Genomic DNA, 24,472 nt, shown 5'->3' with positions numbered 1-24,472 from the left:
TTCTGTCCACAGGTATTCCAGCGGAGTCATGTCTCCAGAACGCCATGTGCGGACCAGACTTTACTTCACCAGTGAGAGTCACGTACACTCACTGCTGTCTATCTTGCGTTACGGAGCCCTCTGTGATGTATGTCTTTATTTATATAATCTTTTATATAAACATGTAATGTAAATGTAATAATAAGTACATAGTAATATTCTAGCTGTTTATTTTTGCTATGCCAAGCAAAATGTATTTCTGCTCAAAGGAATTTTTTTCACTGTATCCTCAGGAGGCCAAAGATGACCAATGGAGGAGAGCCATGGATTACCTTAAAATAGTCAGTGAGCTGAACTACATGACACAGATAGTCATTATGCTCTATGAAGACCCAAACAAGGTACCAGGATGTCAGCACACATGCAATACTTTTAAATGGCAGAAATCATAAGTAAAATACTTATAAACAGCTTTTGTTTATCTGTGTTTTGATACCCAAGAAATGCATAGAATAATAGAATCATTTTTGTCATAATTCTGCGCATGCAAGATCATATTTTTAGCACACAAAACTACGTTATGCAGTACTTTTTAAACTCTCTAACTAAAATCAATGTGCTTATATTTAAGAATGGATAAAATATAAAGTTTTGCATCCTATCTATATTAAGGCGTGTATGATGTATGAGTACAGACATGTGACCCTTTTAATACTGTGTTAATGAGGGGTTTGAATTTGTAGGATCCTTCGTCAGAGGACCGTTTCCATGTGGAACTTCATTTCAGTCCAGGAGCTAAAGGCTGTGAAGAAGATAAAAACCTGCCATCTGGATTTGGATATAGACCAGCATCTAGAGAGGTTAGCTGTGACTGATGACTATGACTGCTTTTTTTTATTCTGCTTATTTCCTCTTGCTGAGTTTGGGAAGGACTTGGTCATAAAAGAAACAATCCATCTCATTTGAGAGTTGCTATTGATGTACTGTTAAATGTTTTCATTTACAGTGTTTCTTAATCTCTGTCCTTTGATCTCAAATGTTTTTAAATGTTGAATGTCTCTTAAGAATGAGGGCTCCAAGAAGAAATCCCATAATGACAGTGACGAGGAGGCCAGTGGTGCCAAACGAGACGAGCCGGATCGAGCCCTTATGATGTTCCGCCCCATGGTGTCAGATCCCATCTACATCCACCGGAAGTCCCCTCTTCCCCGCTCCAAAAAGATTGGCTCTGTGGAAGTAAGTTATTAGATGTTGTCACTATAAAGGTTCTCTAAAAACTTTCCTTTAAGTAATCAAGTCATTTCCAATTTATGACTATTCTTCCATACATATGTATATTGTTCATATATAGAAGCTTAGCTTAGATAGAGGCAGTCATGAATTGAGGAGTTAAGGTTTATTTACACAAAGCTCAAACCTTTACATCAAATTTAAGTGAAACAATCCATCTGTGTGTAGTGTGACAAAGCACTTTTTTTTTTAAAAGTGTTTTTTTTTTTTTTAGTTGTTTTTTTTATATTTGGTTCTATATATATATATATATATATACTGTATACTGTGTATATATATATATATATATATATATATATATATATATACAAAGTCAAGGCCACAATTCATTCATAATTATGTGTCTTCAATGTACTATAGCGTTGTAAAAAGTACATCCTGAGGTTAAGATAATGTAGATTTTAAACCCAGAAGACAATTAACTATTTTTCTCCTAAAATTAAAGTGCAACACAAAAATCATCTCAGAAATGTTTAGCGTTTCATGACCCTTTAATCAACGTCCTAAATTAATGTGCTGCCTTCGTTGCAGCAAATGTACGCACATACATATAGTCACTCAAATGCCCAAGAAGGTTTAAGGAGCACAGAAACTAGTCAACACTTCCCTGCAACTTTTATCAATGAAATAACTTTGCTACATTTTATTTCTCAGCAACTAGGTGGTGATTTCACTATTTTTGAATTAAACTCATAGTTTCACTAGTGAGATGCTGCACAGACTCAATTGCCAAGTATACTGGACTCAGCTATTTTAAAGTGCCCCTATTATGCTATTTTAAAGGTTCCTAATTTTGTTTTAGAGTCTCTTACAATAGGTTTACATGGATCCAAGGTCAAAAAAACACCTTAACTTTCTCATAATTTATATTGCAGCATCACTTCATTTCTCACAGTGTCTGAAACAATTTGATAAAGGATTCTGTCTCTTTAAACCCTTCCTTTCCAAGAGCCTGAGATAGCCCAGTCTGCTGTGATTGGTCTACTCTGCTCTGATTGGTCAGATGGCCCAGTCTGTTTTGACTGGTCTACTCTGCTCGGATTGGTCAGATGGCCCAGTCTGTTTTTGATTGGTCAACTCTTCTCTGATTGGTCAGACAGCCCAGTCTGCTGTGATTGGTCTACTCTGCTCTGATTGGTCAGATGACCCAGTCTGCTGTGATTGGTCAGTCGGCCCCAGTCTGTTGTGATTGGTCTACTCTGCTCTAATTGGTCAGATGGCCCAGTCTGTTATGACTGGTCGACCGCTTACTGCGCGTGTCAGAAATCAAATTGTCATTGGCATATCTGAATTTCAGCTCTTCCTCAGCACTTGATAAATAGTGATACTAACATTCTTTGGAAGGGCAAATGCAGAAAACAGCATCTTCTTGACATGAACAACACAAAGAAAACTTCCAGTCTGAGCTACAACTCCAGTGTTTGAAGGTCAAAGCAGATGTTGTTTGCAGGCAGCCAATGAAGATCATAGACTGTCATTATGCAGATTTTTTTTTACAAAATTACATATGTTTGAGCAGAAAGTAAAACTGGAATTAATGATGACTCGTTTCAGGCATGAAAGGTATATGAAAGGTAATATTTGAAAAAAGCATAATAGGGGCACTTTAAATTAAAATACTAATTAAATTATTACTTTTAAGAAATGTATTAACTTTACAATAATGTTTCATTTGTTAACATTAGTTAATGCATTAGCTAACTAACAATGAGCAGTATATTTTTACACCAATATACAATAAATCTTTGTTAATGTTAGTTTAAAAAATACAGGTGTATTAACTAATCTTAACAGATAGAACATTTGATTTTAAATGTATATTTAGCAATTATTGAAATTAATATTCATTACATTCTGTTGAAGTATGTAGAAGTACGGTATTAATTGTGTAGTTAACTTTTATTAACAAATGAGACCTTGTTGTAAACAAATTTGTTTTTATACAGATTCAAACATTTTAAAGCATAAGCATTTATTTTTAGGTTTTTAAGATCTCAAGAAACAAATTCATTGTTTCCAAACTTTTGTCTGGTAGTGTACGTACTGTGCATATTGAATTATTTTTCCCTTACATTTTTTTTCCATTGCTGTCACATCATGCATCAGTGAGGAAAAAGTGCTTGCAATTTTCATCAATTTCAAATCCATCTCTCTACATGTCGATATGCCTTTATGTGTCCTTAATTTTTAATGAATTGGCTCAAAGCCTTTTCAATTTCAGTTTCTTTCCTGAATATTTTTCCTGAATGTATTTCATTTTTAGGAAACAGGATGATGTTTTTTGTTTGTTTGTTTGTTTGTTTTTCTTTAGTTTCTTTTATGTCATTTTAAAGCATATAAACAGGCTAAAAATGGGAGTGAAATTGTCGATGTTGTTATTCTGGGAGTGTTGTACAACTTCATGTCAAACGTACACTATGTAAGATTTTTTTATTTTTTTTTTTATTTTTTCAAAATGAACAAAATTTTAAAAATCAATCAATACATCTAGGGCTGCCCCCTAATAGTTGATTAATCGTTAGTCAACCAGAAGAGGCTTCGTCAACTAGAATTGTATTAGTCAGTTAGTCGCAGAAAAAAAACCACGAGGGACAGATTGTTAATGGCAGTTCCTTGTGGTAATTATAGTATGTCGGCCAGGAAATCCAAACGTTCGCCTATTATCTGTCGACCTCAAGCATGGCTTATCATTGGAAACATATAAGTAGTAGTAACTTTACCTGGCTACTCGCTCTCACATTAACTTGGATAAATGTTCGCTATTATTAGGCACATATCCAAGTGGTTGTGTGGAGTGTGGAAGCTACAGTATAGCGCATTTACTGCATGACATGGAGGCGCTGCCACAATCGCATTTGTTTCTGATAACAGCAGAAGCAACTTAAAATACTATGGCATTTTTGGTCATACAGATAAGAGTAATACATCTGTAAAGTGTCTACTCTTATTTGTGTAAACTCACAATAACAAGAAAATATTGTGCCTTTTGTAAAATAAAGAAAACAAACATGATACCCTTTCTGCCGCCTCGTCTCTGTGAACTGTAGTATGTCACAAAAATGAATATAGGCTACTTGCCTCACAGACCTTAGAAATATCTTGAAAAGCTTGAAATGTCTACTTTTAAATGAACCAATTCAAATCAAAAAGAAATACTCTCTGCTTATTTAATCTGTATGAAAGGTGCAATGCCCTATAGGCGCATTCACTATACTGCGGAGATTGTGAGGCAGCAACCTAATCTTTATCTTTGCTGCCGACACTGACTCAAAAAACACTAGTGTATTAATAAATAATTAAAATGTCTCCTTGCTATTTTTTTTTTTCCTGACTCAGGAAAATTCATAATCATTACTTTTGCCAGTGCTTTACAGCAAGCTTTATGCCTGTGCTTGAGCATGGAATAGGCTGTATATTACGCTCAGGGCTTGACATCAACTTTTTTTGCTCACAAGCCACTGTGGCTAGTGGAGTGCATATAGATATTTTTAATATGATCTCATAATTTGGCAGCAGGTATATTAGGCTGCTGTCACTTTAAAACCTAATGCATGGATCCATTTCACTGTTACACATGCTTTTTCTCTCTCAACTGTTCACATTCACTTAAAACATAACTGACTGTATTTACGTGAATACTCGCCAGCGTTTTGTGTGTATCATTTGTACAGCCATCATAATTTATTTATATTTACAAGTGAAAACTTTGAAAATCTTTTCTTTGGCCTTTTGTCAGTTAAATAAAGGTTAAAGAGAATTAACAAATCACAGATTCTTGATTTTATTGCATTTTACAAAATGTCCCAACTTTTCTAGATTTGGGGTTTTAGTACGATGGTGGTTTGTGTTTATCACATAATTTTAGGAAATTTTAGCTTAAAAGTCCCTATTAAAGATATGATTTGTTGATATGGCGACAAGTGATAATGTTGTGAAAAAAATTAGACAAAAAGACATGACACATAGTTGTATTGCACATTCCCATGCCTATACAGAAAAAACAAACTTTTAAAGAAATACACCATGTGCAGAATTATTAGGCCAGTTGATTTTCTAATCATATTTTTTTTTTTTCAGGCACATTTTACCAATTCCAAACCACATCAATCTTAATAACTTCTATTAATTTTGTATTTAATCATTTATAAGTGGATATATAATTGTTTATGAAGACTGGAAATGGAAAAACGCCTTATATTCATTATATAGACAGATTTAAAGTGACTCTTGAAGGACCAGCACTACATCCACTTGTACCACTGTGTGAAGAATTTATCTTCCAGAATCTAGCAGTAACTGTGTAACTCATGCTGTAACTTTGTAATAGTATTGCATTAGTGTTGCATCCTTTTTGGGGCATTTAATAATTTTTGAGTTTGAGTTAAATCTCTTTTTTGGCTCATTTTGCCTGTAAAAGAAAACCTGCCTAATAATTATGCACACCTGAAAACAAGGTGTTTTTCATTTACAGCCTTCCTGAACAATTATAGATCAATTACAAATGATTAAAAACAAAATTAATAGTAGTTATTAAGATTGATGTGGTTTGGAATTGGTAAAATTTGCCTGGAAAAAAAATATGATCAGAAAATGCCTAATAATTCTGCACACGGTATATGTAACAACTCTCACCCTCATGTCATTGCAAACCCTATGAATTGTTTCCTTCTATGAAACACAAAAGATTTTGAAAATGTCTTTTTTCAAAAGAAGGAAAGGATATCAATAAAAGGAATAGTCTAACCAAAACTGAAAATTGCCATTCCCTCACCCTCGTGTCGCTATTGTACTGTTGCTTGTTGTATTTATTGTACAATGTGATGCAAATTATTCCATCTTGCCATACTAATGTCACACAATATTGTTTCAAGCATTCAGGTTTCAGTCAACCAAAACCAGCTAGCAGCCTTGTGAGCGTGTATATAATACCTTGGGTGCAAAAGCATGCTCAACAGCATCATGATTTTTTTCATGTTTCAGTTCAAAATGTATGTTATTTTGGAAATTGCCACGGTCTCTTATTTGTTTTCTTTTTTAGTCCCCATTGCAGGCAGACTTTTTCAAGACGCCTGCTGGCAAAGTATGAGCACTGTTTGTCTTCCTATAGTGAATGTTGGTGGACACGTAGCCGGACTGTTGTTAACGTTGCATGACTGTGCTGTTTCTGCCCCCTGTCTCACTTCCAGGAAGAGAGCCCCCTGAGTGTGTCTAGCCCTGACTCTATAGGTACCTGGATTCATTACACCTGTGGTGTTGGTACTGGGCGTCGAAGACGCAGATCAGGGGACCAAATAACTTCCTCCCCAGTCTCCCCCAAATCACTGGCTTTCACATCCAGTATTTTTGGCTCATGGCAACAGGTTTTTACCAATTTAATTCATTCTTCACACCAACCACTAACGTACTGTTCATTCACACTCAAAATCTTGGTGGCGATCAGCAAGGACACCTAATAAAGCAGATGAATTAAAAGAGAGCACTATTACTTCATCCGTCATGTTTTTTGTTGATTTTTAATACACTGGTTTGTGTTCTGTAATATCAGCTTTTTACTTTTCAATTTGTGTCAAGAATCTTAGTCTTGATAGTTTTAGTCTTTACCTTAGTCTTAACAAATTTTTTTTAAAACATTGCATCTTAATGAATGTTTTTTTTTTTTTTGTTCTAAACATATGAAAACTAACTTGTTTAATATTTCTCCATTGACTTTAATTGGTACTAAATTCTGTAATTCTTTACACAAAAATATCCATTTGTGTAATAACACCTATAACCCAGTCGTCTTTTTTTTTATAGACCACTGGTTTCTCAGTGTTGGTTTAAAGTCAACATGAAATCAAAAAGTTTTATTTTTTTAAAATTTTTTACTGATCTTATTGTTTATGATTCATCTGTGCATGTTAAAAAAAATCACATAAGCCATGCAGCCAAATAGTCTAGTCATTTTTATAGGTAGCTCACAAAGGATTCTTGTTAATAAATAGTTAATGTAGTTTAATGTTAGTGTAAGTAAAGTTTACGGTAATAATAGCAAAAGAAGATTAAATATTACCTTTTTTCTTTGTCGAGATGCTCTCCAAGATCAACTTTTTTAGGTATGTTTTCAGCAACTCTACCTTTTCGGGGTTAAACAGCTGTTTTAACATCCAGTCAATTCCTGATGGATAAACTCAAGTCTTGCCCCACACATTTTTCCTGTTTGAATATTCTCAAAAATGCATAATCTTAAGGAAGTAAAATGGGTTGCAAATGCCACTTCAGGTTGACTTTAAATTGTTTTAAATGTTTTTTTGTTTTTGTTTTTGTTTTTTACAAAATTTGTCAATTAGTTTTGTATATTACTGTTGTATTTATTTATTTATTGTGACTTGGATACTGATTGAATCAAACCTGAATGTCATTCCATGTAGAGGAAAAAATATTTATTTGTTGGTAACTCTTTACAATAAGGTTCATTAGTTAAACATTAGTTAATGTTTTGACTAACATTAACTAACCATGAGCAATACATTTGTTACTATTTACTAATCTTCATTAACGTTAGTTAATGAAAATACAGTTGTTCATTGTTTATGTTGGTATTGCATTAACTAATGTTAAAAAGATTTGAATAATGTATTAGTAAATGTTGAAATTAACAATGATTAATACATGCTGTATAAGTGCCGTTCGTTATTAGTTCATGTTAACTAATGAACTTTATTGTAAAGTGTTACCGATTTGTATATGTCAGTTACTTTTTGGCTATGAAAAAAGCTACTTTTGGCCTTTTGCTGCTGCTTCAGACCATAAACTAAAAATCTCATTACAACCCTTCAGTGTTTTTTATTTTTCTCTCTGCACCAATCTACTCTCTTTATCCATGTTTAGCCTAGAGAGTCTCAGCTCTTTTCATTCATCTGCTCTGCTATTAGCTGTCCTTTGCATCTTGCTCCATTTCAGTGTCCAATAAAAAGTTGACCTCTGGGTTGCTACGGGATATGTGTCACTGATGTCATACATGTATGGGGTGGATTTTGCTTGTCACTCACCTCAGACAGAATTTGCCTCTGCTTTGGCACCTTTTAATATTCATTGATCACTGTTAAATCGACATTTCTTGTTCTTGCGGTTCAGTGGGAAGCTCTTAGCAAGAGTATCTATCAACATAATCAATGATATTTGTTTATGGTGGTTAACCATTTAGTGAACATCACATTTTTTTTTTTTTATGTTTTACAATAATAATTATAACTCATGTGTTATAATTATGCTTGTGTCTTTGTTTTACAAGATATTATTGCTTCATTATGTCAGTTTTCCTGTCATTTTTTTTTACACAACATTATAACAAAGTGGGAACCTCGGTCAAGTTCTTAACACAGTAAAATGTTTTGAAGATGGTGGCACAGATTAGCCAAAGTCTTCAACTAAATACAGTGACCCCAAAAAAGAATTTGGACACTTTAGTCACGATTAAAAATGTCTGAATGCCTTAATGTTAGATGAGAAAAATATCGAAGCAGTTTTCAATTTTCCTTGGAAATATGTCAAGGTATAGCAGATATAGTGTGTTATAATGTAATCAAAGTCTCATAGGTAAATTGAAATTGGTTTGATATAAATGCATAGATTTTCTGTGTGTCTTAAGTGTATTTTTGGGGCCACTGTCTCCATTGAAAATCCTTGTAGTTGAGGACTTGGCTGAATCTGTGGCTTGATCTAGGCCTCATGTAAAGCCTGTTCAGACTTAGAGAACTCTGTGCTGTTTAGTGTCCAATAACCCTCTTCCTATGCCCAGGATAACCTCCTTTCACCTCAAAGTAGATTCCTAATTTTGAAGTTTCCTTTGGTTTTGCATGAAACGGAAATTTTTAACAGAGAAAAATAACTGGGCTGTGACCGTTTTGTTCCCTGCTCTGTTGGGTTTTACATGGATGCAAATGCAATTTGTTTGAAATTGTGGATTGTTCAGTTATACTCTATAAACTGTTGCCATGTTTGTCCTCATACCTTCTGCATTCCTGATCTCATTTCCTGTTTCTGATATGGAATGGAGTCTGTGTGGCTATGCTTAACGCATGATCCATTTCTTTTTTTTCATGCTGGGTTTTTTCTTTTTCTTTTTGTATAGACCTGTGAACTCACATATACAGTGCTGCTTATTAACATCTGTCTATCTGTAAATTGCCTTTATGAACAAAGAAGGATGAAGGTTGAGTTTTTGTTGAGCAGTTATTGTTTTCTGCTTGTGCCTATTCAGGTTCTGTCAGAGAACAACAGCCACAGCAGACCGGGCAGACTGCACGCCGATCACAAGCTCACCACTGGAATCGGTAAGATGAGCACTCACGGATCTCGTAGCGCACATCTTAATATTATAAAGTCAGCAGACATATCTTGTAATATCCTGAATGTTGTTGTTGGATGTTCATTATGGAGGAACTCTGACATACTGTCCTGGTTTTCTGTGTCCCAATATAATGTTTTGCCGTTCCATTTCTAATCTCTGTTGTGTGTGATGTTATTGTGGCTGCTCTCTCTTGATTCTTTAAACTTAACGACCAATTAATTTGGGTCTGAATTGGAAGTGAATGTGTAATACTGTCAGTGAGCTTTACTCTGAAACACACTGTTCTAAGATTTTTGCCACACAGCTGACTAATACAGTGCTGACTCTCATATATGCTTGTAATGTCCTTTGTGTGTTTGTAGGCCGTTTATACACAAACCTCCATGGTTTATGTGGAAGCATATACTTTTGTCTTACTGTGTAATTATAGCTCTTTAGTAATTAATTGTAGATGGGTAGGAGACATGAAATGGTTTTGGATGTCCTGCAGTGTGACATTCAATACTCTTCACTCTTAGAAGAATAGGTTCTATATAGAACCCTAGAGTTCTTGATTTAATTTCAAAGAATGCCATAAAAGGTTATATATAAGGAGAAAATCTTAAATGATTGCATAGTACTTTCATGTTTAATGGATATTTCAGTTTTTTTCTTGTGATGTGTTAATGAGAACCTTTTCTTCGAAGAGTGATTTAAAACCGTTTTAACCAGTGGCCAGTTTCATAAACTGCTTAGAATAGTCTTACAAGTTAGTCATCTAATTTTTTTCTTCAAGACTGGTCATAATTTCAGTCAGTCAGTGACATAAAAACGTAGATTGGTCTAATTTGAATTCTATAAAGTAAGGCTGATTAGCCTTAACTAATTGCTAGTTGGTCAGATTAGTTCTTAAGAGACAGTCTTAACTTAGCATCTATGTTTATGCAACTACCCCCAGTATATTTTTTTCTTTGAGCCCATAATTGAGATTAATTTAACTTTGTATTACCGTAAAAAAAAATAAAAAATGGTCATACTGCAGGACAGTTTAAAACTATAGTGAAGACAAAAGGTGTTTAAAAAATGGTGACCAGTTACAGGACTAACAATGTGCACTTTGCTTTCTTTCATATATATTTTAAACTTAAATTTGATGTTGGTTTGGGGAAAAAAGTAACTCATGGACATGTTACCAAGAAAGAATGTGTTTTTATGTGTCAGCCCTCAAAAATTTAGTGGAAACTGATTTTTTCAAACAACTAAGAGCTTTTGTGATTTAGTTTGAAACTTTGCGATGTGACACATTAATGGCATTATGATTTGTGAAGTGACAATGAAGTGGCACAGATTTATACTATAAAACTATAAAGATTGACACCTCAAGGGTTTTTGGTCAGCTGTTAAAAATTAGTGCCACCAAACTAAAGCAAAATGCATTCTGGTCACAGCAAATTGTGTTCCATCAATACAGATGGATTTGCCATAATGCAAAAAAACTATGAATTGTTAAAAAGTAACTGATATGAGCTTACACTCCTGGGGCCGCATTCACAAAGCATTAAGTTAAGAATTCTATATTCTCAAAAACATTTAAGAATGTTCTTGTCTTTTTTTTCTTAAGATTGTTACAAAGACAAAATTTGAATTCATGAAAAGAGTGTTCGTAAAAATCATTGTAAGCAACCATTTAAAGGCAGGATGACCTCCAACTTTTCTTAATTTCAAAGGTAAGATGTTTAATGAATCTATTGGGTTGTTTCAAATATTAAACATTACATTAGAATAGCAACACTCACCGGCCACTTTATTAGGTACATCTATTAAACTGCTCATTAATGCAAATATCTCATCAGCCAATCACAAGGTAGGATGATCTTCTGAAGTTCAAACTGAGCATCAGAATGGGGAAGAAAGGTGATTTAAGTAACTTTGAATGTGGCAAGGTTGTTGTTGGTGCCAGATGGGCTGGTTTGAGTATTTCAGAAACTGCTGATCTACTGGGATTTTCACACACAATCATCTCTAGGGTTTACAGAGAATAGTCTGAAAAAGAGAAAATATCCAGTGAGCGGCAGCTCTGTGGGTGAAAATGCCTTGTTGATGCCAGAGGTCAGAGGAGAATGGCCAGACTGGTTCAAGCTGCTAGAAAAGGCAACAGTAACTCTAATAAGTACTTGTTATAACCGAGGTCTGCAGAAAAGCATCTCTGAATGCACAACACGTCCAACCTTGTAGCAGATGGGCGAAAGCAGCAGAAGGCCACAGCGGGTGCCACTCCTGTCAGCTAAGAACAGGAAACTGTGGCTACAATTCACGCAGGCTCACCAAAATTGGACAATGGAAGATTGGAAAAACATTGCCTGGTCTGATGAGTCTCAATTTCTGCTGTGTCATTCAGATGGTAGGGTCACATTTATTTCTGTAAACAGCATGAAAGCATGGATCCATATCAGTGGTTCAGGCTGGTGCTGTGATGGTATGAGGGATATTTTCTTGGCACACTTTGGGCGCCTTAGTACCAATGGAGTGTTTAAATGCCACAGCCTACCTGAGTATTGTTGCTGACCATGTCCATCCCTTAATGACCACATCTTTCAATTGCTACTTCCAGCAGGAAAACCTGACGTCAAAAAGCTCATATCATTTCAAACTGGTTTCTTGAACATGACAATAGCCGCTTTTCCACCGTCAGGCCGAACATTTCTAAGAATGGTAAGGAGCAGTTCAGATCATATTTACACTTGAGATTGGTTCTGTACGGCACAATTACAATCCGGTCGGCTAGAATGCATGTAGTGACGTGGCCACTCCTGATTGGTCACTTGTCTGTTGCCTGGCTGCCAGTTTCTCTCTATCTGGAGTGAATTTAACTTGTTAATAATAAAATTGAAAGAAATATCTGATCATCCTCCATAACACGGTAGCTATCTACATCTCTTATCGTCTGTAAACCGTTGCGTTACCAAGGCAACGACTGACACATTTGTATGACATTAGAAAGAGCGGCCGTTATCAGCCCCACAGAAGAAAATGAAACCATATCTCTACCGGCTGAGCCGGATTGACACGGTATGGAATGGTTAAGCAATGAGAGCGGTTTGGCCTGACAGTGGAAAAGTGGCTAATGAGTTCACTATACTCAAATGGCCTCCAGAGTCACCAATCCAATAGAGCACTGTTGGGATGTGTTGGAACCGGAGATTCACACCATGGATGTGCAGCCGACAAATCTGCAGCAACTGTGTGATGCTATCATGTCGGTAATGACCAGATCTCTGAGGAATGTTTCCAGCACCTTGTCTGATTCTATGCTACAAAGAATTAAGGCAGTTCTGAAGGCAAAAGTGGGTCCAACCCAGTACTAGCAAGGTGTACCTAATAAAGTGGCCCGTGAGTGTTACACATATTACAATCATTAGGGATGTGCAAGAGTTCTCTAAAGTGACACTATGGTTCGACAATGTAAACAATAATTGGTGACTTTACTTTTTGCTGAATTTTAAATTCAGTAACAGCTCTATGAAATGACTTTAATAGGTGAAAGAGGGTGAAAGATTTACCCCGCAGATTTCACATCAGTTGGCCACTCAAATTTGCTGCACTGATCAGCAGAAAACTGCTTGAATTGAAAGTGATTTCTGTGGGAGCAGTGCTTTACACATTGCTACACTAAAGACAACTGACGTTTGACCTTTTTGGCCTGCAAAAAAAAGGAAAAAAAAAAAGAGTTGATTGAATCTTCTGGAAAAAACATCATACAATCAGATAACACCAAGTTATAACAAGTCTGGAAATGTTTGATAACTTCTAGAATTACACTTCTTACAAACTTCTTAGAAATTTCTTAACTTTTTTAAAGAAGTTTTTTGTGAATCCAGCCTCTGTATTGGAGTGGTGGAAAATATTAACGATTATCATAGTGGTCCACAGTGGGTGATAATACTGTAATAGTTACAGCAATTGTAGTAAAGATGGTGTAAGTGTATTACAAATTTAATTTTGTCAGTAATTGCTTGATATGTCACTTCATGTGACCTTAAAGCTTATGTCTTTTGGTCAGATTTTTTCTCCTGAAAGTGAGGTCCTTTGGTGATTGGTTTACCTTACTTGGTTACAATAACAAAAGACATTACTGTCATTATGGGATGCTTTCAGTGAGGCTGCACTACTCATTCTGTGGCAAGAATCTTCTAGATATGCATGCTGCATGCATTGCGAGGTGTGTCTCTTGGAACACCCGATTGCTGTATGTATCTTCTCTAACTCCCATCAGGGTCTCATTGTGCTGGCTTGTTTAGCACCATGGTGCTGGGCGGCTCCTCCAGTGCACCTAACCTACAAGATTACGCTCACGCACACCGTAAAAAGCTGACCTCCTCTGGCTTCTTAGATGGTATGTGCAAACACGCACACACACCTTCTAATGGTGAATCCCCGTCCCTACTTTTAAGGAATCCTGGAGTCTTATCTGTGTTTTCAGTGGGAAACTACCAGAGGGTTGTTCTCAACTGGTTGCATTGGAATAAGTCGTCCTTTTGTTGCTTTGTTGTGGTACTCATGCCCATCTGCCCCAATTATTTATGATGCAAATCTTTTTTGTTTACCAAAAAAAAAAAAAAAATTGGGATCCTACAATCCTGCTTTTACAAGAAATGTATGCTATGATCTGTACATAGTGTATGTTTCATGAAAAAAAACAGGTTTAATAAATTATCTATAATACCTGTAAAAAAACTTTTTTTGGGGGGGGGGTAATTCTATGTGTAGCCTATGTCTCGTCCTGTGTAACACAAGCTATATGTTGAATTCATCTTAAGAGTCCGTCTCATCAGAATATTATGCGCTGTTAGCAAAATAATGTTATTTATTTATTCATTTACCTTAATGTAACTCATTACCTCTGTAAGACTGTCAGTGCTGGGTAGTAACTGATTACATGTAATCTGGATTCAGTAATCAGATTTCAAATATTAAGTACTTGTAATTAGTTATTTAATTTAATATTTAATGAATTTTAAAAATACTCCTAATTGGACTACAGTTACTTTATTTATTACATGATTTCATGTTAATCTCACAATATTCATTGATTTTTGCTACAACTTTTTTTTTTTTTTTATCTTTTAATATTTTCCTTTCTAATAAAGCCTACTGCTTATATGCATTCATAAGCTCTTCCAGGTTTGTGGAATTGCACACGCAGACCAGCCACTAGTCATGTGACTGACACTGAAAACTGATATCCACACAGCATTTGATCACTGGATTTACAGAAATCATTTTACTTTTAAGAAGTGTTTTCTTAACATTGCAACATTGCATATCTAAGGAACACAATTATTATTATTATCATTTACTCGAAATGCCCCCTGATCATTTAAAAATTAATAAGTTAAAATAATTATAAGGTCAATATTTAAATTAGGTCAATAATAATAATAATAATAAGTTCACAGTTCTCTGATGTTGCTTAATGGTCACATGACATGCAGGTAAACAATATTTTTATCTTTTTCAGCAAGTGTTTTATTTTTGTTTTTATTGTAAAATTATTTATTTTAAGTTTAAATTATATTTAATTACCTAATAGCTTTTCATTAAACTCACAAAACCCTTGCAGTTCTGATGTTTAATACACTTCATGTTGTTGATAAAGATTAGAATATATTTTCTTTATTTTTGTATTTTTATAACAATATGAATAAAAATAAAAAATAACTGGATAAAACTAAAGATCTGCAGCAGAAACTAGTGGCCAATTTCTTTTTTTTTATATCCTTAAAAGGGGTCATGACATGGATTTTTTTTTTAATGTTAATATGATCCTTGAGGTTCACTGATAATGCGCGCACACACAAAAAATAAATATATGTGGTAAAATTAGTATTTTCAACCTTCATTCTGATTCTCTGTCTGGAATAACCTGTTTTTAAGTAAGTGTTTTGAAAACATTATCCATATAAAACCGTAATTTACAGTTGATTATGAAATCATTTACTTACGGTTTATGATGCAGCAGCTGTCAGATACAATACAACTGACTGCTTCATCTGTCAAAAGTTTCTTTGCAAACTCTTGCAAACAAAATGCTCCGAACAAACATAATCCTCCCAGGCCATTAAAGTAAACCATCCACTTTTTTCCGATGCTGGGATCTTTCCGTAGTCTGTACAGAGATGCAAATGAGCGGTTAAAAAATTCATTCACTCTTTTATTTATCCTCAAGTACGTGGAGTATTATCAGAAACTGAACGTGCATCTGTATACTGTATCCAGTGTAGACAGTTTCAGTGATTATAATGGCTTCTATTTGCTTTTGACACAACTCTCAAATCCATAGGCGGGGCCTATGGTGCGATGATGTAAAAAAAAATTTGATGTCTTGCTCTGGAGGCATCTATTCAAATGTTTTATTTATATAGCGCTTTTACAATTGGTAATTGTATTTGCCCGTGTGACATCACAGATCCTGCAATATCCAAACTAGCAATCTTTGGAGCTTGATTAAATAAATGCTAAGTTTATGAGGAGGATGTTTTAAGCTATGAAACTTGCAGGATGTTTTAATGGTACAAAGACTCATGTCATGACCCCTTTAAAGTACACTGTAGTATTTTAGGTTTTTGGTATTTCTCTTTATCCTGCACACACACACCTGTTGCCAAACCTTTTTTCTTTGTATACAGACATGACTAAAAAAAATTCTAGGACAAATCTTGGAAGCTAGAGCAAACTGAACCCCACAGCTCTGAATTAAAATAATTTTTGCATACTTACCATATAGTGAGTTGGAGTAAGGCAATAATGTGGTTTTGAACACACATTTATGAACAGATATTTTGTTGACTTCTAAAGAAATATTGAACAAACAAGCACAAGGAAGTCATCTTCGTGGATGTGCTGATATCCAAGAGGCTAGTTTCTGTTAATGGTTCTGTTATCGTGTCCATTCTAGTTGTAGTGTCTGTACTGGAATAATATAACTGTTCAACTGAAGTTTTTAAGGCCATCTGTTATAATGCAGCAAGTGACTTCTGAATTCGTAGGTATTATTTGAGGAGATATATAACTCAACAAATGTTTTAGGGTAGGATGTGTTTTTATGTCCTGTTGTTTGTTTTGATATTTGGTACCTACAAATGATTTTGTGGAAATCCAGGATTCCATGGCTAATTTGTGTTGTGAAGCAAGACCTTTGTAGATGTGTTCATGAAGCAGGAGTGCTGTTGAGCATCGGTAAAGAAAGTATAGCGTCAATAATAGAATTAACCCTAGAATGCATGACCCAAAACGTGACCCTACATGAATGCATAAAGGAAGCAAAATGACCCGTACAAAGAGATGGCATCCTGGTTTTATCATTCAGTGTAATTAAATCATTGAAGAATTTGATTATACGTCCAGTTTAAATGTTTCAGCAATGTTCAGTTGTTCACATCGTATACCATAACCAAATTCAGTTCAATATAATTACTCTTATAATTATGAGATTTTAATTTACTAGCAACATATGCAGATTATTTCACTGATGCTTGCAGATAAGTTGTCTTATGGAAAGATAGACTGTTGTTTTTCTGAAACTAAGGTGAAGAACAGGTAAATGTGTGTAACTGTCAATCTGAATAAGTGCGCAGTTGATATGTTGTAGTCTTGTCTCTGTTTAGTGTAAGAAGTTGTGTAGAGATTCACTGCATAGCCAGCAAATGACTGTGGTGAACATTGAGAGTCAAGATCTGTGAAATGGAGTTAGTTCATAAGAAATAAGCTTTGGACAAATGAGAAGTCCTGGTACTGGGATCGTAATGTTGCCTTGTAAGAGCTGTGCTAGCAGCCTTATCTGATGCCACTGTGTGTTTATTTTTGTTAGTCCAAGATCCAATCAAAGATAAATTTCTGACCAAAAAATACTATAGTGAGTCAAAATTCCATATGAAAAGTCTATGTGTAATTTTGAGACCCTTTACAAAGGCTTGGGGGTAGTGATAGAAAAAAAAAAATCCAAAAAAGTGGTGAGTCTCTTGGAACAGCATTGTACATTTTTGAATGTCTCACTTATCTGATACAGTCAAGTGATGGATCTATCTTCTGGCTTGTTGATTATCTGAATTGACCCTTTGCAAAGACCCGCCCCCCTTAGTTACTGTTGCTTTGTCCGACAAGCCGTGGCGCTGTCATGCCTCACACAGTGAAAAATACATTGCGGAGCGAAGAGGATACTGACAACACGTCGACAGACAAGACAGAGCAGGTTACTTATGATATTAAACAAAGTCCCAGCTTTCAAACTGTGTAGTTATTAAAGAAATTCAAACAATAAAAACCGTTTTGTGGCTCTTTAATGTGTCGTGACCATGGTCGTGACAGATTGCTGTAATGCCTCAGCTCAAGAGGCTCATTAACTGATCATCTCTTCCTACTAGTCCATTTATAGCATCAAATAAACATGAATGAACATGAGTATGAATGTTGTTTCAAACGCGTAGAGACGTCAGTATACACAATTTTTCAAGTTTAACTCCACCGAGTTTAATCTTCTAACTACTGGCTGCTTTGTCGGACAAAATGGCGGATGCGGCGTTCTGATTAGATCGCTTGTCAATCAAACTCCTGGCGAAGGGTCAATTGGGTGTGAGATACAAAAATGTTCAGTGCTGTGGGTCCCCCTGGGGCTAGAATTGAAAACTACTGTTCTGTCGTGTCGATTTAACCCCCAGTATGCATTCTAGGGTTAATATGGGGTGCTTGCTTAAACAGAAGGGAACCGAAGGTTTAATTTTGAAATGTGGAACGTGTTTTTTTTAATCCCTATCCCTATGGCTGTCCAAACACTAAACACAAGCATCCCTATGCTTTTCTTCTGCGTCTTTCCTGCATGACTCTTGCCTTCTTTAGTCTTTCTTTAACCCTCTTTCTTTTAGCTGTTATACATTTCAGGTACCTGTTTTTCTCTTTCTCAGAGGCTACACGTGGTTCTGCTGTAAAAAGATTTTCTATCTCATTTGCGCGACACCCAACCAATGGTATGTTTGCTTTTGTTAATTCCTAGTCACGTTTTCCCCTCACATTCAGTTTTTGATTTATTATTTGTTCTTCTGGATATAGAGTTCCTCCATCAACCCTTGTATGGGGCATAGGGAATGTGACAGCTATTTTAGAGGACTAAAAATACTCATTCAACACACCAGACATCATGTATATATTTGATCAACAATTTAGTCTCCTCTGCACGGTGATCTCATTACATGGATTTCAAAAATCGTTTTTGTTCCATCATCTACACGAAAGTACAATAAGGTTAAAAATGGAATTTGAAATATTTTGTTGTTACTAATTTTAAGTTATTTGTGGTTTTTTATTTGTGTATGAATGAACTAGTTCTTAGAAACTGATGAAATATGTTGAGTTTTCAGGTGAACAGAATTTGCTGCTCTTTGGCCTATTTGAAGAATATTTATTTAATATGACACTTTATTTTAACCTGTTTAAATTTATCTGCATATTTTAGCTTAGCTAACGTTTTCATGTTTTCTGTGTTTTTTTCCAATTCCAAATTCTATAGCAGGGGTGGACAACTCCAGTGTCCAGCAGAGTTTAGCTCCAACCCTAATCAAACACACCTGAACCAGCTAATCAAGGTCTTTAGGATTAGTGGAAAGTTATAGGCAAGTGAGTTTTTATCAGGGATGGAGATAAACTCTACAGGACACTGGCCCTCCAGGACCGGAGTTGTCCATCCCTGTTCTATAGCATCAATAAAACATTAACATCTAACAGAGTCACATTAATAAAATATATATATATATCAGTGAATAGCTAAAATGTAAAGCATTATTTAATGCATTGCAGTGTTTTATAAATTGATAACATCCAAAATGATGTCCAAAATTGCCCATTTTTAGCATATCATTTTTATTGTTTGTTTTTTCTTTTAATCTGCTTTTCTAAATGGGTCAGTGTTTTCCAGTATGTTCAGTGGTAAGTGTTAATCATACTTAATATACACATTCTATCCTGTCTAATTAGTGTTTGTTGTTTTATTTTGGCTCTGGTTCCCAATCTTGTGTAGCAAGTACTCAGATCTAGTCTGTAGACCTTAGTTTTTTGACCCTCCTTTTTTGTCTCACTTAGATCTGTCCTATAATGATGAAACAGAAAAAAACCCTCATAATTCTGTTCTGATCTTTCTTTATGTACCTACAAGAAAATAAGTTTTTGGTTTATTCTTTGCATTCGCAGAAGGAAAAGTAGCATTGCATATGCTCCTTTGTATTTTTAATTTTTTTAAATAATTGACGAGACAATTGCATCTTGCATTTTAGTCCTATTCTAGGTAAATCCCCAAACCTAATCAATTGAACATTGCCTAATAATTGTTTCCTTATACTAATGTGTGATTGGCTTCTTCACTCATTCTCTTCTTAAGATGGCTCTTCTTTTATTGTTAATTGGTATTGATCATTTTTTTTAAACAGTAAATCAATCTGGGTGTTCAGTTCCATCTTTAAATTCGAATGGAATGAGTCCCATTTGAAGCCACAGCACACTTGTGAGGCACATTCTATATGAATGTGGCCGACTGTTATGTTGCTTGGCAACCGCAAACAGTCTAATGAAATATATAACTTGACAGAAGAATTGGTTATTCTGATATTTTAATTTTGATAAATGTAACTATTTATTTATTGAACATTGGTGTCTTTTATATTCTATAATTGTTGCTGGTGTTGGATAAAAGCAATATAAACCATGAGAGACTGTGTTACAGTGATTTTACCATGATTAATAACACCGTTTATCTGTGGTATAATAACCGTAATGCTTGACCTCTTGTGGCTTAATGCTTTTATTAAAAGACACCTGAAGATTATATTCTGGCATTTTGTGCCAAATTGCATGACTTGAATAAATCAAATCATAATCATGTTGTTCCACTAGTTTCATGTGAGAAATAAAAATATTTGTAAAAGGTAGGTCGATTTATCATTTTCGCTTCATAAAACCATCTTGGCCAAGTGATGTTTTTTGGTAGATTGAAGGTATTGTGAGCTGTTCTTTGTGTGACCCATCTGCCTCCATCTTGCCCACCTCAAACTCATGTTTGATGGTGTTGTTGCTTGTCATTTTCAGAGGAAATGGAACGCCATATCTCTGCCATCTCTCCAAGATCTTAAGTTATAGTTCTTGCTATATGATAATTTTACTTGAAGATGTTTTCTAGCCATTTTTTCAGATTCTGATGTTGTATATTTCATTGAAGGTTTTGAGTTGTATTCCATGGTTCCTTCAATCTGTCCCTTGGAGACCCTCCATAATTCCCTGTCTCTCAAACAAGTGGATGACTTCCTCGCTTCCATAGCCATATCCCATGATTCAGTACTGGAAATATCGGCATCCTCGCCAGGTACTGTCAAAACAATATGCACTGACTGCCACTGTGTCACATTTACCGTACATTTGTTCTAACCTGTTTTTTTTAATTTGTTTTAACCCTCAGCTGTGCCCACAAAGAAGGCTCCTTTGAACACTTATACTCCAGCAAAAGTTTTGCCCTGTCCATTCACCCAATCCCTTGCCAAGAAGACGTGCTCACCAGAGAAGAGTGCATCAGGTATGTTGCATATATAGAAGCACCATTAAAAATAAATAACTACACAAAACTAGTAGAACTTTGCTTTGCATTTACAAATGCCTCATATACAGTATTTAATGCAAAGTGTTTTGAAAATGAATCAGTTCACTTCTGATTATAGATTATTCCAGGGTTTACACGGTCATGGAAACCTGAAAATATCTCAATACATTTTTTTTGTGCCTGGAAAAGTATTTTTTTTATATATATATGTATATTTAATTGGCTAGGTATTATGCTTGTGTAAACTGAAACTTGATTTGGGTCTTTTCGATTTGTTAGTCAAAGTGGTACAAAAATCAATCGTGTCACTCGTATTGTTTTGAATGGGAGAAAGTGTAACGCAATATGGCGGAATAAGTCCTGCCTTCTAAATAAGAGCCAATCGCCGACTGGTAAAGTCATCACTGCAGTGGCCGTTAGAAGCATCAGTTTCTATAGAAACAGTCAGACGCGCGCCTCCGAAATGAGGCACAAGAGACGCGCATTTAGGTCTGCGCATTAGCTTGAGCCAGCATAAAAATACAGGTTTTTGATTCGAGCGTTTGAAAAAAAAAAATTTGAGACGGTTGTTGTCAGATTTCATTGGTGAAAATTAGATTTAAAATATGAAATTTAATTGAAAGCTTGGCAAAAAGCTTTGGAGCTGCATGATGCCCAGGATGCCCGAGAGGTGTATCAAAGATGGCCACTGAGTGAAATGACTTGTCTTAAAGGGACTTTGAATATAGTGAATAAATCTGAAAGAAAAAAAGGTCTTATCCAGTAATCTTAAACACATAGAAAGTTCATGGAGAAGTCACCAAATTCACTGTTCAAAAAGTGTGGGAAATCTGTTATTCAGATTTGGAAAAACTCTCTCAAGACTCCCACAATCCATTGTGCCCCTTTCTTTCTGTTTTTCACCTCTGTATATATATTATTTTCCCTTCCAGATCAGGATGACTTTCCAGCCAGAAAGCCCAGAGCAGTTTCAGCAGATGTTCCGGAGCATGGTGCAAGTTGTGGCAAAACTTCACACCCAAGCTCAGCGACCAAGCAGCACAACCCTGCTCCAATCATCTCCATCCCTCTGCCACCTGAATGTCATGATTCCTCTATTAAAACCCAACAACTATCCAGTGTCTCATCCAGTGGCACACCAGCACTTGAAGTCCCTGCTCTACAAAATAAGAGTGCTACAAAAAACATGCCAGGCTTTTACACATGACATCAATCTGCAAACCACCGCCTGGGAAATGTAAAAATAAACTAAAATCATAGCACACCCTAAATCACGGCAAAACTAAAGCAGATGACCACATGCCATGGACCCAGTGAACCAACACAGGATTTTTGTTCAGACAGATTAGATCAATTCTTAGAGCATGTTACAGGCCTGACTTTATTACCTTTAGTGACAAGAATTTGTCATAATTAGCAGTACCTTTATTTGCATTTAAAGGAACATCTCACTGAATGTTTGTTACCAAAACACAGTCCACCAAAAGATATCACATTGTTGTAATTACAATCATATCGTAGGCTTATTTAGCTCTTCCATTCACCTTGAATGGTTCGGAAGAATGTGTTACATTTATCTTGTATATTTGAATGTTGAAATGTAAAAGCTTGCATAGAATTTACTGTCATAGTATGATGACGTTACTGCAGCTGGTTTTAATATTTAATGAATATAGCATATTGGGGCCTCATCAAACAAGGTCCTAAGTGATATTTCTTGTTTAGAAACATATTTTTAATGCATATATTTCATTACAATCAGAATGTGCACTTTCCCTCCACTGTAACGGAAATCTGCCTTATGTTAACAAGTACTTTTCCATCAAATTGAAATTAAACTGAATGTTGTGTATATTGGGAAGGTATTTTTAAGTTCATCATTAAATCAAAACTACATTTAAATCCTAGCAATGGTAGCCACCAATTGAATTCTCTGTCCCCAACATAATTTGTATTCTCTGCTTTCCTGCAGAGTTTAGCGCCAAGCTTCTACAATACTCCTATAATTTTATAGTAATTCTGAAGTTCAAGCACATTTTTGACCAGATTTACTAAACGGGGCAAATTAGCGTGAGACCGCAATCCCATAAAAGCGTAGATGGGAGTGAAAAGTTCTGTGGCTGATCTACTGATGATGTGCAAATTATAGAACACAGACACAGCCAGATCATTTCCATAATGACCAACGCAATGTACCAAAAGCAGTGCATATTAGTGTAGTGTCACAAACTAGCAGAGCCAATGATAATAAGGTTAGGGTAATCTACTAACAACACAAGTTAAAAATAAATCAGCTTGGCAAAAGATATGTTTGGATAACATCATTTATAACAGTGGTCTCAAACTCAGTTCCTGGAGGGCTACAGCCCTGCGGAGTTTAGCTCCAACCAGCTCCAATTCACACCTGCTTGGAAGTGTCTAGTAATCGTGAAGACCTTAATTAGCTGGATCATGTGTGTTTGATTAGGGTTGGAGGAAAACTGTAGAGCTTTGGCCCTCCAGGAATTGACCCTTCGCAAAGACCCGCCCCCCTTAGTTACTGTTGCTTTGTCTGACAAGCCATGGCGATGTCACGCCACATGCAGTGTAAAATACATCGCGGAGCAAAGAGGATACTGACAACACGTCGACAGACAAGACAGAGCAGGTTACTTATGATATTAAACAAAGTCCCAGCTTTCAAACTGTAGATTTTTTTTTTAAAGAAATTCGAACAATAAAAACCATTTTGTGGCTCTTTAATGTGTCATGACAGATTGCTATAGCGCCTCAGCTCAACCGATCATCTCTTCGTACTAGTTCATTTATAGCATCAAATAAACATGAATGAACATGAGAATGAATGTTGTTTGAAATGCAGAAAGACGTAAATACACACCATTTTCAAGTCCAAGTTCAAGTCCACCGAGGTTAATCTTCTAACTCCTGACTGCTTTGTCGACAAAATAATGCGTATTCGACGTTATGATTGGTTATATTGCTTGTCAATCAAACTCCCGGCGAAGGGTCAATTGAGTTTGAGACCACTGCTTTATAGCATAGGTCTTCAGTTCTGCAGAGTTTAGCTACTGCTCTAATCAAACACACCTGAACCAGCAAATCAATCTCTTCAGGACTGCTTGAAAAATCACAGGCCAGGTGAGCTGTAGCAGCTTGGACATAAATATTGCCAGACAGTGGGTCTCCAGGAACAGTGTTGAAGACCTCTGATCTATAGCGGAATGTGCTGAGGGTGATCTGGTTGCTTGCCAGTTTCTTTA

The 24,472-nt window shown here is 35.6% G+C and overlaps 1 protein-coding gene across 12 annotated transcripts in view; it reads left to right on the top strand.

The window, feature by feature from the left end:
* The window catches only part of ppip5k2 (diphosphoinositol pentakisphosphate kinase 2), a 43,975-nt gene extending 20,912 nt beyond the window's left edge, over positions 1–23,063 (top strand). For 4 of the 12 annotated variants that reach the window (XM_067398403.1, XM_067398407.1, XM_067398402.1 and 1 more), the window contains 11 exons: positions 13–127; positions 273–380; positions 723–839; positions 1,045–1,215; positions 6,308–6,349; positions 6,456–6,629; positions 9,512–9,584; positions 13,854–13,973; positions 20,838–20,981; positions 21,075–21,188; positions 22,145–23,063. In XM_067398403.1, coding sequence (XP_067254504.1) covers positions 13–127; positions 273–380; positions 723–839; positions 1,045–1,215; positions 6,308–6,349; positions 6,456–6,629; positions 9,512–9,584; positions 13,854–13,973; positions 20,838–20,981; positions 21,075–21,188; positions 22,145–22,419 — 1,453 coding nt within the window. In that variant the 3' untranslated portion in view covers positions 22,420–23,063. Of the gene's footprint in view, positions 1–12; positions 128–272; positions 381–722; positions 840–1,044; positions 1,216–6,307; positions 6,350–6,455; positions 6,630–9,511; positions 9,585–13,853; positions 13,974–18,537; positions 19,247–19,534; positions 19,556–20,837; positions 20,982–21,074; positions 21,189–22,144 lie in introns of those variants that run through there. The other 8 variants (XM_067398412.1, XM_067398405.1, XM_067398406.1 and 5 more) reach the window with 8 other exon arrangements.
* Positions 23,064–24,472: the final 1,409 nt, after the last annotated feature.

This window comes from Chanodichthys erythropterus, chromosome 10 (genome assembly GCF_024489055.1).
Source record: "Chanodichthys erythropterus isolate Z2021 chromosome 10, ASM2448905v1, whole genome shotgun sequence".
NCBI lineage: Eukaryota > Metazoa > Chordata > Actinopteri > Cypriniformes > Xenocyprididae > Chanodichthys > Chanodichthys erythropterus.
This window is presented reverse-complemented; position numbering and strand designations above follow the sequence as displayed.